The sequence below is a fragment of the Vulpes vulpes genome, chromosome 7, assembly GCF_048418805.1.
Source record: "Vulpes vulpes isolate BD-2025 chromosome 7, VulVul3, whole genome shotgun sequence".
Lineage (NCBI taxonomy): Eukaryota > Metazoa > Chordata > Mammalia > Carnivora > Canidae > Vulpes > Vulpes vulpes.
Genome location: NC_132786.1, coordinates 25,311,206 through 25,329,368, shown reverse-complemented (window position 1 = coordinate 25,329,368; position 18,163 = coordinate 25,311,206). Strand labels below are relative to the sequence as shown.

The 18,163-nt window shown below is 45.2% G+C and overlaps 1 protein-coding gene across 5 annotated transcripts in view; it reads right to left on the bottom strand.

The window, feature by feature from the left end:
• The window catches only part of DYNC2I1 (dynein 2 intermediate chain 1), a 49,190-nt gene that overhangs the window by 18,951 nt on the left and 12,076 nt on the right, over positions 1-18,163 (bottom strand). The window contains exons 5-13 of one of the 5 annotated variants that reach the window (XM_025993724.2): positions 17,442-17,750; positions 14,597-14,673; positions 11,880-11,934; positions 7,579-7,656; positions 6,603-6,819; positions 5,323-5,425; positions 3,210-3,339; positions 1,578-1,689; positions 583-671 (exon numbers count right to left, since the gene is read on the bottom strand). In XM_025993724.2, coding sequence (XP_025849509.1) covers positions 583-671; positions 1,578-1,689; positions 3,210-3,339; positions 5,323-5,425; positions 6,603-6,819; positions 7,579-7,656; positions 11,880-11,934; positions 14,597-14,673; positions 17,442-17,750 — 1,170 coding nt within the window. The remainder of the gene's footprint in view (positions 1-582; positions 672-1,577; positions 1,690-3,209; positions 3,340-5,322; positions 5,426-6,602; positions 6,820-7,578; positions 7,657-11,879; positions 11,935-14,596; positions 14,674-17,441; positions 17,751-18,163) is intronic. The other 4 variants (XM_072763294.1, XM_072763293.1, XM_025993725.2 and 1 more) reach the window with 4 other exon arrangements.

Genomic DNA, 18,163 nt, shown 5'->3' with positions numbered 1-18,163 from the left:
TTCCCAAGCGCTGTCTCTTCGTAGCTCCCCAGGGACTGACCCTCCAAGGGGAAACCACGTCAAAGCATGATCGCTCCATAAAGTGCAACTCTCCGTGACACAGCACAGGGACGAAGGGGCCACCACGTGTGCAGAACATGGACAGAAGAACAGGCTGCCTCCAAATCCACAGGTCAGGGTCCACTCATTGCACACGGCAGACAACTGAGGACGGGGGTATTGGGAATGCTGATCCTCTGGACAGACACACGGAAACATGGGGGCCGAGTGTTCAGAGACAGCTGGGGGCGTGTGACAGGAGTGCAGGGCTCAGACAAGGCCGCAGCCACGAGGTGATAACCAGCAGCTCACATAAGGTTCCACAGCCATTCCCATTATCTTGTATTTTGTGAATTTACACCATCAGCTAAAAATCATGGATTTGCTCATTTCTAACGCCTGGTGCATGCCTGCCCTGACAGCATGCTACGCCTGTTTCTTAGTATTTATTTCAAGAATGTATTTGGTATTAAAGCACAGAATCCAAATCCACAGTCAGTGTTGTGGGCCGATGAGCGTGGACAGACATAGGGCAGTGCGTACCTGGCAAGCAGCGCGAAGGAAGCTGGTCAGCCTGGGCGTGTTGACCTTCGGGGCTGCGGCCACCTCACGGACATCTCCACTCCCGCTCCCTAGAGAGAAAGGGACTGAACTCACTGAGCTGACCCTAACTTCATGTCTTACAACACACCTCAGGGACCAAAGAGCTGTTACCAACTTTTCCCTGGAAGGAAAAGCCAGAGAATTTACACTGTACTCTCTAGATTTACCATGATGCTTCCAAAAGCAGCTACATCTTGTTTCACAGAAGGTCTGGACACAGAGCCCTACTCACAAGCACTAAGTTAAAGGCATCAATTCAATCACTTTGCAAGCGTTTGGTGGGGGTAGATCTGGGGATCTTCTGCGCTCAGGGTGTGGTCTCCCACAGGAAAAGGAGCGCCAGCGCCCGGGGCACACAGATGAGTCCTCAGATAGGCTGGCAGGAGGACGACGCTGTTGTGCAGCAGGATACCAAGCACTCCTGGGGTCCATTCTTTGCACAGAAGTAACACATCTGCAAACTGTGCCTGACACATGAAATTCTCTATTAATGAGCACAGGCCCATTTCAAAGTGCTTGTTTGGGACACAGACGCCTCTGTGTTCAGGAATAAAGTGTTACAAACCCCGGTCAAGGGGCGCTGGGCCTTTGGCTCCAGTCATGACCCCGGGGTCCAGAGATCGAGTCCCACATCAGGCTCCCCGCAGAGAGCCTGTTTTCCCTCTGTCTGTGTCTCTGCCTCTCTCTGTGCCTTTCATGAATAAATAAATAAAATCTTAAAAAAAAAAAAACAACAGTCAAGGGACACAGTGGGCCTCCTACTCAAGCTAACATGGGGGGCTCCTGAACACAGGTCTGCTCTCATGGAGAGTTTCGGGGGCCCCCAGCCTCACGCTAACAACCACATGCAAACCAAATGGGTACCACACGGTACCGGTGGGGGAACACACTCAACACCGGCACCAACACAAGGACGCTGCACTGTGAGTGCTCACCCCCTGACACAGCCGTGCCCTCTCCGGGGTGCTGCGTCCACACCCCCCTGGTCTCAATCTCTTCTGTCTGGATGTCTCGGTCAACATTATCCTCATTGTACTGAACATAGGCCTTAAAGAAGAGAGAGATGCAGGAATTAGCACCAGGTTTCAACTTCAGAGCAATTTCTCATCACTGGAAAGAAAAAAACAGTTAAAATGATTAAAGTTAATAATGTGTCTTCTTACCTCCATCAAAAGTATTGTGGTATAAATAACAATCATGCAAAGACCACTTGTCCTAAATGCTGATAGACAGAGGCCTAATTTTTGAAAGTCTTCAAAAAGTCACACTAAACTGTTGGGTAAAACCTGGACAGAGCAGTGGAGGGAGTGCGCTGAGGCCGAGGCAGACTCCCGAGTCCCTGAAGGGAACTGATCCAGGCAGGACTGCGACAACCAAGGCTCCACGTTAAAACCTGACGTGGGGCTGATGACAGAGGGCTGCGGGTACGGGGCCTGTGCCCCTCATCTCCGCCCCAGGGGAACCCCTAGACTCAGCAGGAGGTTCCAGTACAAACCCAAGGACCGGGGATGCCTCCCTCAGACAGCGCTCCTCCCGCCCCTGCATAGCCAACAGCATCCACCACCCCTACTCCAACTTCACAGACTCCTTGGCTTCACAAACTGCTTTACGCTTGCTGCCTTCCTCCTGGAGCTCTTCATCTGAGCACGGACCCCCACGTGAATCTTCTCATGGGGGATCAAGGACCCTGGAGACCGCCACTCACACAAGGCAGATGCTCCCACATCCCTGGTCTGAGAACACTGCCACCTCACCCCCCAGTGTTCTAGTCTCTGATGACACACTCTGGCTTTGCAAAACTAAACACATTTCTTTATTCTTTTTATTTTTTTAAAGATTTTATTTATTTATTCATGAGAGACATAGAGAGAGGCAGAGACACAGGCAGAGGGAAAAGCAGGCCCCATGCAGGGAGTCCGATGCGGGACTCGATCCTGGGACTCAGGGATCACACCCTGAGTTGAAGGTAGACACTCAACCACTGAGCCACCCAGGCATCCCAACACAACATTTCTTATCTCAAAACGGTACATGCTTCCATAAAGATGATTTTGTTACTAATAGCTCCACGATGAGGAACATGCGCAAAACAGCGAGGTAATCTTCCCTAGGCCAGGAGGACCAGCTCTGAAGCCAGGGCGTGTCGGCTTTTGGAGGTCTGCCCTGGCACCTCTGTCCTGCTGAGAGTCTTACACCCGCATTGGGGACAGAAGAACACTATACGAGAGGACTCCCGACTTTAGAACCTCTACGGTCTTGCTGGAAGATGGACAGCCATGCAACTAATGCCTAGGATACTATGGGGAAGTACAAAGTGTGGAGTGCCCCAATCCACCCCTGGGGGGGTGGGCATCTGCCCACATTCAAGCCTGTGTGGCATCTGTGGGTATGTGCACAGTCTCTCCATGTTCACGAGCACCATACAACCAAGGGGTTCTCTTTCCCTCAGGTCTCTACCCCCTGCACCATTCCCCGGCTCTAATATCCACAAGATGCAGAACGGCATAAGCACACCTTCCTGCACTTTACGTGCTTTTTGTCACTTAGTTTACACACCTTCCACTAACCTGCTTGGTGTTTTTTTTCCCAAAATTTCTGATGTACATGTCATACTCATTTACTGGCGGTAGATCCAAGAGAGAGAAGGTAAATGAAAAATCCAAGTCAATAAGCCGAAGCAGTTTTGTACTCCGCGTCCTTTAAAATAAATTGGAAACGACAAAAGTTAAATTAATACTATGCAAAGGAAAAACAAGGAGAGTGTAAGGAATCTCATGATCCAATCAGGTAATCGTCAAGGCCCACTGTGTGTGTGGGTGTAGGTCTGAGGTATTTAATAGTTGCTGACAATAAGACAGTCAAGCACACACTACAAAGCAATTATAGGATGAAACAAACTGTTGAGTATTCTAATTCCATGCACCTAGTAGCAAGTGCACACCTAGAATTTTCATGGAAAGCAACCACCTCACTTCATGGATTGACATCGTGGTCAGAGGCTCACATTCTGTGATGTCACCTGGGTCATAGCCAGGTGCATGCTGTTCTCTGGGCCGCTCCTCTGAGATGACGGGACAGGAAGTGGCCAAGCTGCCTCCGACACAGCTCATCGCCCCCTGCCCAATGGGCCTGCCCACACACTGCCTGCCCGTGCGTAGCTTTCCCGGGCCTCACACTGCTCCTCGGCCACTGGAGCTGGGCTCTCCGTCCTTCTGGCTACCCTGATGTGGCATGCCCAGGGACCTCTGCCTGGCCAGAGTGTTTTCTCTCTTTCATGGACTGTGATTTCCACAAGCTGGGGCTCAGCATGCATGTGGGCAATGGTCCTCCACCACTTGGGCATCTTGCAAATGGGATCTGCTCCCTCTCTCCCTGTGTTCGTTCCCATCCTTGGGTTTTACCAAAAATGCCATCTTCCCATAATCTTACTCTCTGGCCATTGTCACCATCCTCCCAAATCAGTCCCTTCAGTCCTCCACATGTAGTATAATTTCTGACCTGAAATAATTCACATAATACACATACGCACCACGTATCATAATATGGCAACATCCCAGGGTCTGCTGCCCAGCGCCAGGTGACCTGCACCCACAGAGGGCTCCCCCTACCCCTGACAATCACTATACAGAACTTGGTAACGATCATCTTCATGCTTTGCAAAACATGGTTTTATCTTACATTTATATATACCTAAACATCACACTGTGTGGTTCTGATGATCTCTGAGTTTATAAAAATTATGTTAAACTATATGTAGTTTCCAAGACTTGAATGAGGTGAAAGCAAAAACAAAACCCAGCCATAGAGGCAAAAACTGGTTTTGCTACCTCACTGGGAGGCCCAAAATATGAGGACAACAAAAATGATATGAAAACTTACTCTTATTATTCATGATTCATTTGTTCATTAAGCAAAGTTTCCTGAGGACCTACTAAGGCCACGTACTGAGCTACATGAAAACCATTTAATTTTTACATTTACTCCTAAATCATATTTGAGTTTAATATGGCAGACCCTTGACTCGAGACTGTATCCTTGACTTTTATAACCTTCTGAGCTGTAAGCTCAGACCATGACCTCTGGCTGTCCTGGCCCAGGACTCAGCTCCACTGCTCACCAGATGTGGACCTTGAGCCCACTCTCCTCATCTATGAAGTGGGGCTCTAGGAGCCTGGTGAGCAGCTAACCCAGGAGGCCCGTGCCCAGGGCACAGGAGGAAAACCGCATGTCATGTTTTCCCAGCTCCTAGTCCTCCTGACCCTTACAGCTGCCTCAGCTTCCTCATCGGAGAAACAGATACAGGGACACCGAGCTCATCCTGGGCTCACCCTAAGCTTGCAGGTGTGGAGCACAGGTGATGCTGGCTGTGCCTCAACAGGGAGCAGCAGCGAGATGCGGCGAGTGCCATGCTTGCTCGGTTCTGGGAGGTACGGCCCTGGGAGCCTGCCTCTGCCACCACAGAGCCTGATGCCTGGGCTGACTAGAATCTACAAACACTAAACACCACGCGGCGGGAGACAGCAGTGCATGCTTACACTGTTACACCATATCTGAACATGGACAAGTGTAGCACAAATTTAAAAATAGGGATGAAAATAAAAAGAAAAGCTCTATTTTTTAACCTACGTCAAAGTCTATTAAAACTCCATGATACCCCTCACAAATTCCTAACACACCTACTTTTGCTTCAGGGCCTGAGTCCGACTCTTCTGACGGCGTGAGGCTGTTGCAAAATCCACGAAAATTCCACAAACAGGGGCTCTGGAAGGGGAGCTGTTTGCATCTGTACAAAAAAGAAAGCTATTTTGTGAAGCTGAACTATTTCTTTCAAGCAGGAGCTGCTCTGGCTACAGAAACACCGGTTTCACTCTAAGCTGAGGGCACTCGCCAGCTCAGTTCCATTGCCCGTGCGGTAGGCACAAAGTCCAAGGGTCCTGGGGCACCCGGCTGCCTCTGCTGGAACAGGTGACTTCATCTCCTGGTCATGAGTTCGGGCCCCATGTGGGGCGTAGAGATTACTTAAAACAAAACTTTTAAAAAAATGGGCTAATAATCATCCTGCCTGATCTTTATTTGGATTATTATATCGTATTAATTACTAATCATCATTAGTTGTATTAATCACTATTTTACTAGGTAATTTAAAGCAGTGTCTTATATAGTAATATTTTTAATATTATCCTAATTGACGTTTTGTGCTATATTTAATGCTATTTTATCAGAATGTCATAGCTTTCCCTTTAAGCAACTTTAAAATACTCACTTCTATTCTTTTAATTTAATTTAATTTTTTTATTCATGAGACAGAGAGAGAGAGAGAGGCAGAGACACAGGCAGAGGGAGAAGCATGCTCCATGCAGGGAGCCTGATGTGGGACTCTATCCCGAGACTCCAGGGCCACACCCTGGGCTGAAGGCAAGCACTAAACTGCTGAGCCATCCAGGGATCCGCTACTCACTTCTATTCTTACACGTGACTTTATCACACCGCAATGCCAAGAATTTTTGAGAACACATTTCTAATTTCGTACAGGATATCCTTAAGGAAGGGCCCACTAGGGAGCGCTCATGAGACACGTCCAGTGGGTCACATTCCTCACTGCAGCCACGGCCCACATCTGCTCTGAGCCTCCCGCCAGCAGGTCCTTTTCCTTGTGAAACGCAAAAACGGTGGCACCAGAAAACAGGAGCACACAGCGCAGACGGACCGCTCCAGGGCCACTGGTTCCTGCGTGGGTGCCCGGGAACGATGTGTGCTCACAGCCACCTGCAGGCAGCAGGCATGAACCCAAGCAGGGAGGCCACGAGCAGCTTCTCCACCCTGCACACTCATTGCCAGAGTCCTCTCTAGCACCACTGCAGGAGCACATGAGGCCTGCATCTCTGCCCGATAACAGTGACTCTGTCCACAAGGACTGTGCAGGCGTGGCGCCCTCTGTCCTGAGACACAGATGCATGTACCTGTCTCTGAGCTCCTCTCACCCTCCAGCAGACCTTGCTTCTGCGATAGTCTGTAGGACAACTCGCCAATCCTTTCGTTTTCTGCATTAATGGCTTTATGAATTTCCTGTATCTCCCTTTTTCTGGCCAGAGGAAGCTCTTCAATCTTCTCTTTCAGTTCCAGCTCGTTAGAGCTATCATCATCTCCATCACAAACCTCAAAGTCATCTTCATAGTCCTACAAACAATAATCATATTTTTGGAACATTTAAGACAAACTGGCTTTAAAGCACACACATTTGGAACAAAACATACAATTTAGAATTTAAAACAGACAAAACACTCATTATGGCTAAGAAAGATTTTCATAGTTTACAGATGTCAACGCCACTGAGTTATAAATCTCTATAAGCTGCCAACTTATCCTCTAAAAATGAACCACACTGTATAGATTTATGTACACAGACAGCCATTATAACGATAAAGTGCTCACATTTTTGTGCTGAGGCTGTGACAGTGTGTGTATATATAAACACATTTACAAATATACATCTGGAGATCCCTGAATGGCTCAGCGGTTTAGCGCCTGCCTTTGGCCCAGGGCATGATCCTGGAGTCTCAGGACTGAGTCCCACGTTGGGCTCCCTGCATGGGAGCCTGCTTCTCCCTCTGCCTGTGTCTCTCTCTGTCTCTCTGTCTCTCTGTCTCTCTCTCTCTCTCTCTCTCTGTCTTTCATGAATAAATAAATAAAATCTTTAAAAAGTATATATACATCTGTTCCAACAGACACATACATGGTTGGATGCAGTGCCCTTAATGGGCTAAATTGTAAAACCATGTAATCACACCACATTGGTAATAACCCTAAATCAAACAGACATGGACTATTAAGAGCAACAAAAAGAGAGAAATATCAAGCTATGTAGTTACTATACTTAAGCAGATTGTAAGAACAAATTATTTTTAAACTTGGAAAAATTTTAACTTTTATACAGACTTCAAAATCATCTTCAAAACAAGCTGCATATTCGTCAGCCCCAGCATTTTCTGAATCAATGTCCTCCTTTTCAATTTCCTAGAGGTAAAAATCAAACACATAAAAAAAAAAAAATCAATCATAAATTTGAATCTTGCAAATAGGCTGGGAAAATGTTTTCCAAGATTAATTTAATATTGCTAATTTTAAAACATATTTATAAAACTAACATAACCCGGGACACCTGAGTGGCTCAGCGGTTGGGCGTCTGCCTTCGGCTCAGGGCATGGTCCCAGAATCTGGGATCGAGTCCCACATCACGCTCCCTGTGAGGAGCCCACTTCTCTCTCTGCCTCTCTCTCTCTCTCTCACTCTGTGTGTGTGTGTGTGTCTCATAAATAAAATAAAAAATAAATAAATAAATAAATAAATAAAATAATAAATAAAATAAATAAAATAAAATAAAATAAAATAACAACTAACATAACCCAACTTCAACTTCTTTAAGAAATCCCATGCCAGCTAGTAGATATAACCATAAAGAGAAAAAAGTTCATGAATTTATCATTTCTGACAAACCCTAGAACTCTGACAAAAGCTGTAACAGGAGGGTCTTAGCAAGGGCAGATGAGCTGTGCCCCTCAGAATCGGAGCGCACCCCCACCACCTCATTACTCCAGGCCTGGGGATAGCAGGGGTTCACTACGTCAGGCTCTGGAGGTGTAGGGAGGCTGCACGGATACCTTACAGCCATGTCGTGCAGGAGTTTTCAGCAAAACTCACAGCATCTTGCTGCTGAATCCTGTTTCAGTGACCCGGACCCCTGACACACACACACGAGGGGACTCTGCACCACGTCCAAGGCTGCATCCCCAGTGTGTGCCAGGCTCCCTGCCGGGGGTGGCAGAGCTGACACATCACCTCTTTGCAGAGCTATAGTCCAGGCAGGGATGATGACGACAAGGTGCCACCAGCAGCAGCTCAAGCACCCTTCCTCCGTGGCATTAAGCAGATTGTATACTGATTGGATCTGGTCTGTTATCAAAGATCTCCTCCTAGAAGTAGTGCCACTTCTGCAATCTCCCTGGTTTGGTGTATATTTCTGGAAATAATCTGCTACTTGACTCTGACTGATAACAAAGCACATGTTTTAGGATGTGTCTAGTTAGTCTCTTCAATTCTCCTCAACTTTCCTGAATTTCAATACAGAGCAATGATGAAAAGGTTGGTGAATCCCTCAGCTGGAACTATGTCCCTGCCACACTCCCTGCAAAACCTTCCGTGTCTCCACAGAGAATGGCTGTGGTGTCCCTGTGCACACAGCGAGTCACACCTCCTCCAGGCTGGAACCAAGACACCTTTAACACCACCCCGGACTCTCACATTACAATCTGCCTCCCCTTCGTGTCAATACTCTGCTGTCTACAAGGAATAATAACTACCCTGATAAAAGGTACGAGCAAAGCCAAGAATCAGGAGTAAAAGCGCATCTTTGGAGAAGAGCGCCAAAACACACTCTCCTCACCACCCTTTTTTGTCTTCCTTGCCTCCAAGCAGCTGGGGAGGCGCCAGTCAGCCAGCAATAACCCAGTAATCCAGAGCAGCCCCAGACCTCACCTGGCCCCCACAGAATTGCTGCCCTCAGTGGTTGAGGACTGGGATTTTGGCCCTGAGGCATACAAACACGGTCACCTAGGGCAAGTAACACCTGTGCCTCGGTTTTCTCTTCTGAGAAATGGGGACAGAACAGTACAGTGGTCCCCCCACCAGGGATGCAAGCCAAGACCCCCCAGCAGATGCCTAAAACTGTGGATGATACTAACTCCCATACACATTACATTTTTCCTACTCATACGTACCTACGATAAAATCTAATTTAAGGTGAACAAATAATAAAATACAACAGGGCAGCCCGGGTGGCTCAGCGGTTTAGCGCCGCCTTCAGCCCAGGGCATGATCCTGGAGACCCAGGATTGAGTCCCACATCGGGCTCCCTGCATGGAGCCTGCTTCTCCTTCTGCCTGTGTCTCTGCGCCTCTCTCTCTCTCTCTCTCTCTCTGTCTCTCATGGATAAATAAAATCTTTAAATAATAATAATAATAATAGTAATAATAATACAATTATGATAACCTGTAGTAAAAGTTCTATGACTCTGGTCTCTCTCTCTCTCAAAACATCCCCCTGTCCTGCACTCACCCTTTTCGGGATGATGTGCACTGATAAGATGCCTATGTGATGACATGAAGGGAGGCGAGGGAAGAAGGCATGTGACACAGCGCTAAGCTACTGCTGAGCTTCTGACAACGCGTCAGGGGAGCATCATCTGCTCCCAGACCACTGCTGACCACGACATCTGAAACTGTGGGGAAGGGGGCACCACTGGACCTAATTCCTAGTGACAGCGGCTGATAAAGTGACCCAGCAAGGGAAGCACTATTTCCATTCCTGTTGTGGTCACTGGCATGAGACATCAATACCCACAACTATTCAGTGGATAAAACTGGGGACACCATGGTACATTGCCATGAAGAAAATAAGGAGCTTTCCATGTATCCAGAAAATCATCCTGCATATTATAGGCTTCTCATAAGGCTGAAGACTTAAAACAAGATAAACTCAGTGTTGATGCTCTAAAACGTAGGACCTAATTATAAGCAAACGCGAGCTATCAAACACATTCAAGAATACTTCAGGGGAAAAATATATCACATATTTTCCTCTGCTGGCAAAAAAAACAAAACAAAACAAAAAAAAAACAATGTAAACTATATCTTATTGATATTTTTTATATTGATTACCTGTTGAAAGAATATTCCAGAAGAGCTGCATTATATAACATGTTATTAAAATGAATTTTGTTTCTTTTTGCCTTTTTAATGTGATTAGAGAATTTATAATCATAAATGTGGCTCACATTATAACTCTAGTTAACAGTGCTCAACCAGAGCTCACAAGAATTGGAAGACATAAGGAAAACACTATAAAAAACACTATAAAATCTATATATTTTCATCCAACAACTTCAGTTCAATAATTTATCCCCAAAAGGTGTGAGGCAGATCTGCATCATTTGAACAATGAATTGAGAAAAACAGGAGGCTGCATGGGGGTGGAGTGAGGGGGGTGCATGTGCAAAACAGAAAAAAGGCATCACTAAGTCCCAAATACATAGACTAACATACAGTTGTAAGTAAAAGATAGTATAGCAAAAAGATTACCTAGGAAGAAGCTGTTGTAAGGTTAACTTTTTTCCTTAGCTGCGGCTTTACCTAGATGATGAGTGATCCACCTCCCTCCCCCAAAACTGAATGAATAAAACATACCCACATCGGAACAACACATGCCCTGTGATCTACTTGACATAAAATTCCATGTGTTCGCATATAGAACAGAGATACATAAAAACATGGCACAAAATGTCAGATGATTATCTCAAGGTCACGGATTTCAGATAACTACCAAAGAAAATGACAGAACAAATTCTTCTTCAGAAGTAATAACCCAAAGTTGCTTGCCACATAATAACAAAACAACAGACGGGAAAATGGCTGGATGATAATTAAAACCTAAGGCCCACTACTTTGTAGTTCCTAAATATGCACCATGAGGACTATTGTCATGGTACTAATGATGATGTGCTCCGAAACACAGGGACTGGGAATGGCCCTCCATCCGCAGCAGACGGCTGCGGGAGGGTGGACCACACGTGGGGAGCCGGTGTTGGTAACATGTGGACAGAATGTGCCCACAAGGTCATCGGACACTGGGTTTCCTGTGGGAAGACTTTACCACAGAGGCAATTTCCTTACTTGCCAGGTTTCTGACCTCTTCTGGAGACAGCCGTGGTGATCCCTGTGTCCAGGAGCTTGCTCCTTCCCCTACAGGGCCTAGTGCACTGGTGGGAAATGCTGTCACTCTATCTCCTAGTGAAAGGCGGCCCAAGTCTCTACAATCATAGAATCTCCATTTCTCCCTTTAACTCTGTATTTGGAGGCTTTTGTTGGGTATGTGTTCATTTACAACTGTGACATCTTCCATCATCACAAAGGTCCTTACTTTCACTAACCTTCTGTCTCAGGGTCAATCCTGTCTCACTCTAGTGAAGCCACTCGAGCTCCAACACAGCTGCCACATGATGCTTTATCTTGTCCAGTTTTCTACTTTCAATCTATTTGAGTCTTTTAATCTAAATACGTCTACTATGTCCTCAAGTAAACCCATCTGCAGGCAAAGCCTATCTCAGGCTCTGCCTCCCAAGGGAATCACAAACTGAGACTCATGGCTAACCTGGCTGCATAATAAAATTGACATAAATGTCTTACCTTCCTTCTTGAGTCTTTATCTTTTCCATTATTTCTTACTAAATTCTCTGTATACCTAGAAATTATGATCAAATTCAAAATTAATTTTAAACAAAGACTTGAAACATGAAGCATTTTACATTTCAGTGAAGGCCCTTACCAATATCTGATGTGACTAAGGGCTGCAATAGCCTGACAAACTTCTGAAGCATGTCTCATTAGAACTGCAGACACTAAAGTCCTTCTACATGTTTAGTATTTCAGCAGCAATTCAAGAAAGAGAATATCCTCAGTAGAAAGAAGAAACTATGTGTTTTAACGAAGTTGTATGTATGTATGACTCTCTATCCTTATGAGTTCTACAATACTCCTGTAATTTTATTAGTCAATCCCAAATATTATTTTACATTTAACATATTTGTATTCCTAAGGGAAAGATTTAACTTAAAATACGTTCTATTTTTAAAAAATCTTTAAAGATTTTTACTTATTTATTCGTGAGAGACACACAGAGAAAGAAGCAGAGACAGAGCAGAAGGAGAAGCAGGCTCCCTACAGGGAGCCCGATGTGGGACTTGACCCCAGGACCCCAAGATCACACCCTGGGCGGAAGGCAGGTGCCAAACCTCTGAGCCACCCAGGCATCCCACATTCTATTTTTTAAATCAGATTTTATACATTGGTGAGGGCCTAAAATTTAGGCTCTCAGAATTCCAAACTGATTTTCCATTTTCTGAAGACACAGAGAAGTGAGAAGCCCTGTGCAGCCCAGCAGGTCTGCAGCACAAAGTCTGGGAACCTGCATCCCCAGTGTAAGTGCTAGCTTTGCTCAGACTTCAAAATTCAGGCAAAGTACTTTTAACTCGAGTTTCCCTGATCTGAAAAGGAATTATCAAATGTGGGTTGTCATAATAACAAATTAAAATCCAGAGAGTTTACACTCAAACTCTACTCTGTAATCTTCATCAAAATAAAAGGCTTCCTCACAGCAAAGGAAACAATCAACAAAACTATGAGGCAACCCCCAGGATGGGAGAAAATATTCACAAATGTCTTATCTGATAAAGGGTTAGTATCCAAAATATATAAAGAACTTTTAAAACTCAATACCCCCCAAAATTTCAATTTAAAAATGGGCAGAAGATATGAACATTTTTCCAAAGGACATCATATGGTCAACAGACACATAGATGGATGCTCAACATCTCTCATCATCAGGGAAACGCAGATGAAACCATGATGAGCTATCACATCACACCTATCAGGATGGCTAAAATCAACAACTCAAGAAACAAGAGGTGTTGGGAGGATGTGGAGAAAGGGGAACCCTCCTGCCTTGTTGGTGGGGATGCAAACTGATGTAGCCACTGTGCAGAACAGGATGGATGTTGCTCAAAATTAGAGATAGAGCTACTGTATGATCCAGTAATCATATGACTGGGTATCTACCAAAAGGGTACAAAGATATGGATCCAAAGGTGCATATAAACATGCGCCCAAAGTTTATAGCAGCGTTGTTCACAACAGCCACACCACGAAAGCAGCTCAAGTGTCCCCAGGCTGATGAACAGAGAAAAGATGTTTTATATATACACACTGGAATATTACCCAGCCACCAAAAAGAGTGAGATCCTGCCATTTGCAACCACATGGATGGAGCGAGAGTATTATGCTAAATGAAATAAGTCAGTCAGAGAAAGACAAATACCATATGCTTTCACTCATATGTGGAATTTCAGAATTGAAACAAAGAAGCAAAGGGGGGTAAAAAAGGGAAGCAACCAAGAAACAGACTGTTAACTCTGTAGAACACACTGCTGGTCACCAGAGAGGAGGGGACAGGGGTAGGTGAGACAGGTGACAGGATTGAGGAGTGGTGTATGGAAGTGCTGAATTCCTACATTCTACACTTGATACTGGTATTTCACTGTGTATTAAGCAACTGGAACTTAAATTAAAACTTCCGGGCAGCCCTGGTGGCGCAGCGGTTTAGCGCCACCTGCAGCCCGGGGTGTGATCCTGGAGACCCGGGATTGAGTCCCACATCGGGTTCCCTGCATGGGGCCTGCTTTTCCCTCTGCCTGTGTCTCTGCCTCTCTCTCTCTCTATGTCTCTATGAATAAATAAATAAAATCTTAAAAAAAAAAAAAAAAAACTTCCAAAAAAAATCTAGAGCTTATGTACAAAATGAGAATTTACCCACAAACTCTCATTTGTAATCTTCACAAAACAGGTGCTGTTATGAGACTTTTGCCAGTGAAGAAACCGCTCTGGAGGGCTGCCCAACATGCCAAGTAGAGGCAGGCATGCCATTCCTGCAGGTCATTAAGGCTGCAAGGCCAAAGAAAACACATTTCATTTGTTCTCTGACTTACAGACACTGGTCGGGGGGCACTGGCTGGCAGAAAGAGGAGCCAGGAGCCAACTGCAGAAACTGTACCCTCTCCAGCCATTGAGTTCAGCAAGGGCAGGGGCCGCCTCTCACATATGCACACCTCAAAGTGAATACTGATTCTCAAGTTGGTGTGAGCAAATATAAAAAAGGCAAAGTAGGACTAGTAATTTATAACAAGTTCCCAAGCTTCCCTAGTGCACCTAGAATATAACTTGGAGGGGCTGTATCAAGACTAAATGAAGTATATCTATAATTCACTCTCATTCACTGGCTATAATCAGGCCCAGTAAGAAAAACTCATTTTAAAGCATTCTATGAGAAGCACAGTGCACAGAACAGTCACCAGAGAGCGCATGTTCCTTCCTGGCTGCCGGCTGGATCTCTCCTTGAACTTGCACCCCGATTTCTGTGCTCATTGTTCTATGAAACAAAAAATTCCATGACGCTCATTAGTATATCATAATGAAGTAACTACTAATAAACTCCGTAAAACAAGCATGGACTCAAAATTTAATAAAAGCATCTGCACCACAGGTATCTTCTGAAATAACTGTTTTTACCAGCTATCTTCAGTAAATTACATAATGCAAGGAAGATGAGTAAAGACATACTAAAAGGTGATTATACATTACTTTAGTAAGTAAAAGACATCTATGCTTATCAATGTCTCATTACCTCAGATACATTTGACTAGTTCCTCATACTGCTTAAAATTATGAACTTTCACAATTAATGTGGCTATTTCATAGATCCACCTACCTATAGAAAGTAAAATTCAAACAACTGATCTATAAATTCTACTTCTGTAATTCTCTTGAATTAAGTGAATTTGTTTTTTTTTTAAGTGAATTTGTAAAAATAAAATTAAAACCATCAGATTGCAAAACAACATATCTAAGTAGGTCATTTAAAAAGAGAAGCATCGGGCAGCCCAGGAGGCTCAGCAGTTTAGCGCCACCTTCAGCCCAGGGCCTGATCCTGGAGACCCGGGATCGAGTCCCACGTCAGGCTCCCTGCGTGGAGCCTGCTTCTCCCTCTGCCTGTGTCTCTGCCTCTCTCTCTCTCCTGTATGTCTCTCATGAATAAATAAATAAAATCTTAAAAAAATAAAAAGAGAAGCATCTGTGAAGTAAGTGCTGGCAGGAAGCATAGTCTGGAGGAAGATCATGAGGCCAGAGTGTGACAGGTAAAGAGCCCAGGGGGACCAGAGGCATGCCTCCCAGGAGCAGAAAAAGCTCAAAGACCTGGGGGCCGATCCATGAAGAGTGCAGAACAGAAGAAAGTCAGTCTGAAGGGCATTATCAAAAGCTTTAAAAACAGTTAAAAATATTCAAATAGTTTCTTTAATCTATAAATACTTCTAGGAAGTTATTGCTATAAAACAATCAAAGAATAAATAAAATCTGTATTAAAAAAATGGGGGGGGGGACATCTGGGTGGCTAAGCGGTCGAGTGTCTGCCTTTGGCTCAGGGTGTGACCCTGGGGTCCCAGGATTGAGCCCTGGGTCAGGCTCCCTGCTCAGTGGGAAGTCTGCTCTCCCTCTCCCTCTGCTCCACGCCCTCATGCTCTCTCTCCCTCAAATAAAATCTTTAAAAAAAAAATCATATGAAGAAAATGAGAGAGAACCCAGGAGAACCCAATCTGCAGGACTGGTCCTGATTCATACCTGTGGCCTGGCATAGTTATTAGTAGTGCCCCCTTGTAATTTATGGTCCCCTCAGCAGCAATCACATCCATCACCAGGCTAACACACTAAGTTAAAAAGCGTATTTTGAGCATCTGAAAGTCAAGGCAAAGAAAGATGTGGAACACGTAATGCTCACTAGTAATTCCTCATATACTGCATACTTATTTATTTCCTTATCATATGGTTTCTCCAATGGAATATAAGCGCCACAAAAATAAAAACTTCTGGCCACAGCTGGGTCCTCAGCACGTAGAACAAACACTGGCACAGAGAGGCTACGCCAGAAATATAAACAAATTATTGAAAGAAAAGAAGTTTATCATCCATGAGATTATGTTACCCCTTATGGAATGAGCACTCTTGAGGGCAGTAGCTTTATTAACAAGGGGCCCTTCTTACATCCAGCCACAATAAAAGCTAAATGTGTAAACTGTGACAAGTCTCAGGAAGGCATTTCTGGGGGAAACCAAACAGGCTGTTCCTAGTGACTAAATTGGATCCAGGGAATGTAAAATAGGTAAGTTTAATGGAACGCTAGTGGTAGGATCTAGGTGGCAGAAACTTGTCAACTTTGCTGTATGTTTAAAAATGTTCATGACTAAAAATTGGGAAAAACACACTAAAAAGACCCTGTTATAGGGAAGGAGATTTAAAGCACAAGAGGACACATGCCTGTTTGTGAGGGTCCATTCTCACCTCCGGCCTCCCTGTGCTTGGTCTGGTGATAGGTCTCAGGTGATAGGGTGGGGGTGCAGCCCTGCCCAGAGGGAAGGATGGGCAAAGGCAAGGAGGTGGCAGGTGCAGGCATCATTTATCCGCTCGGCAAAGAGCCAGCCAGGGTGGGCACGAGGCCAGGCAGCAACTGCAAAGATGTTTCAGGACATCCTTAACAAACGCTCCTCAACACACAAGGACACACACTTTGATGGATGGCCCCACTCAATCAGAGGCCCCAGGCTTTGGCCCCGGAGGCCTGACTCTCCTGAGCCTCACGGCACCTGACCCTCACTTTGCTTCCACCTGAAAGGAAGCACCAGCAACAAACAGGAGAATGAAATCGCTTCCCTTCAGAGTCTGGAAAAACAGAACAGTGGAAGTACATATGTGAGCACGGAAGATACACCAGTAGAGGAAAACATCAAGCAACTGCAGAAATTACGTCAACATATGTGGGAGGAAAATTAGACCCTTTGCAATCAATAGTTTTATTTTTGTGTCTGTTGGTATTGCAAACTTACACTACTAATTCTGATTCAAACATTTTGCTATTTTGTTCATTTTTCCACTTAATATCATCTCCTTTTTTAATGGTTCAAAATTTCAGTATTATCATAGATTTCTGAATATACATTAAAAGTACATTCACAATATAATCAGAAAATCTGACTTCCTACTAGATCAGCAATTTCTTTACACTGATCACATTGCACAGACGTGAACCAGGTTTTTGCCCTGTGGTCTTAGGGGCCTACAGAGCCGAAGGGGCATCAGAAATGGTACCTTGGACTCCCTTTTCTTAGGCTCTTCTCTTGGCAGCCTCTCTCTTTTATCGGTGCTACTGTGGTGCCTCTCTTCATCAAAATGAGAGCCTTCCTTGTGGCGTTTATCCTTGTGCCTTTCTTCCCCTTTCTTGTCTGAGGACGAATTACTTTTTTCTTTGGCATACTTGTCTCTTTTTTCCCTTGTGCTGCTTTTTTCTCGATGTTTCTTTTCTCGATCTGGTTCTTTCTGCTTCCTGTGTCTCCTTTCACCTTCTTCTTTATAAAGCCAATACTTAAGAGGATTGTCTTTACTGTCGCCGTACTGCAGCTTTGAACAGGACATATTGAAAAACGCATGAGCATCCGAGCCACGGGTAGCTGTCCTTCACACGTGCTACAATCAAGGCGGTGAGGCTGCATCGCCCCTCACTTCACTACCCTGACTCTGAGGATGGCCTTCTGGAAAGAAAAACCCACTGCTGGTCATGCAACCCACAGGACGGTGGCCACGCTGCACACCTGCCTCCCCCCTGATGTGGAGAGGCACATCCAAAGTCCTCAGCATGGCACATGTGCCCCCTCCCCAACTGTGAATGCACCCTGAACTCCACCAACCACAGTCCTGCCTGTGAGATGTGTGGCTTCCGCGAGCAGAGCACCACGTGCCCTGCCAGTCCCTGATGTTGGTAGTTCACAGGGAGATTCTTAAAACTGGGCACCACCATTCAGTCATCTCTGTAT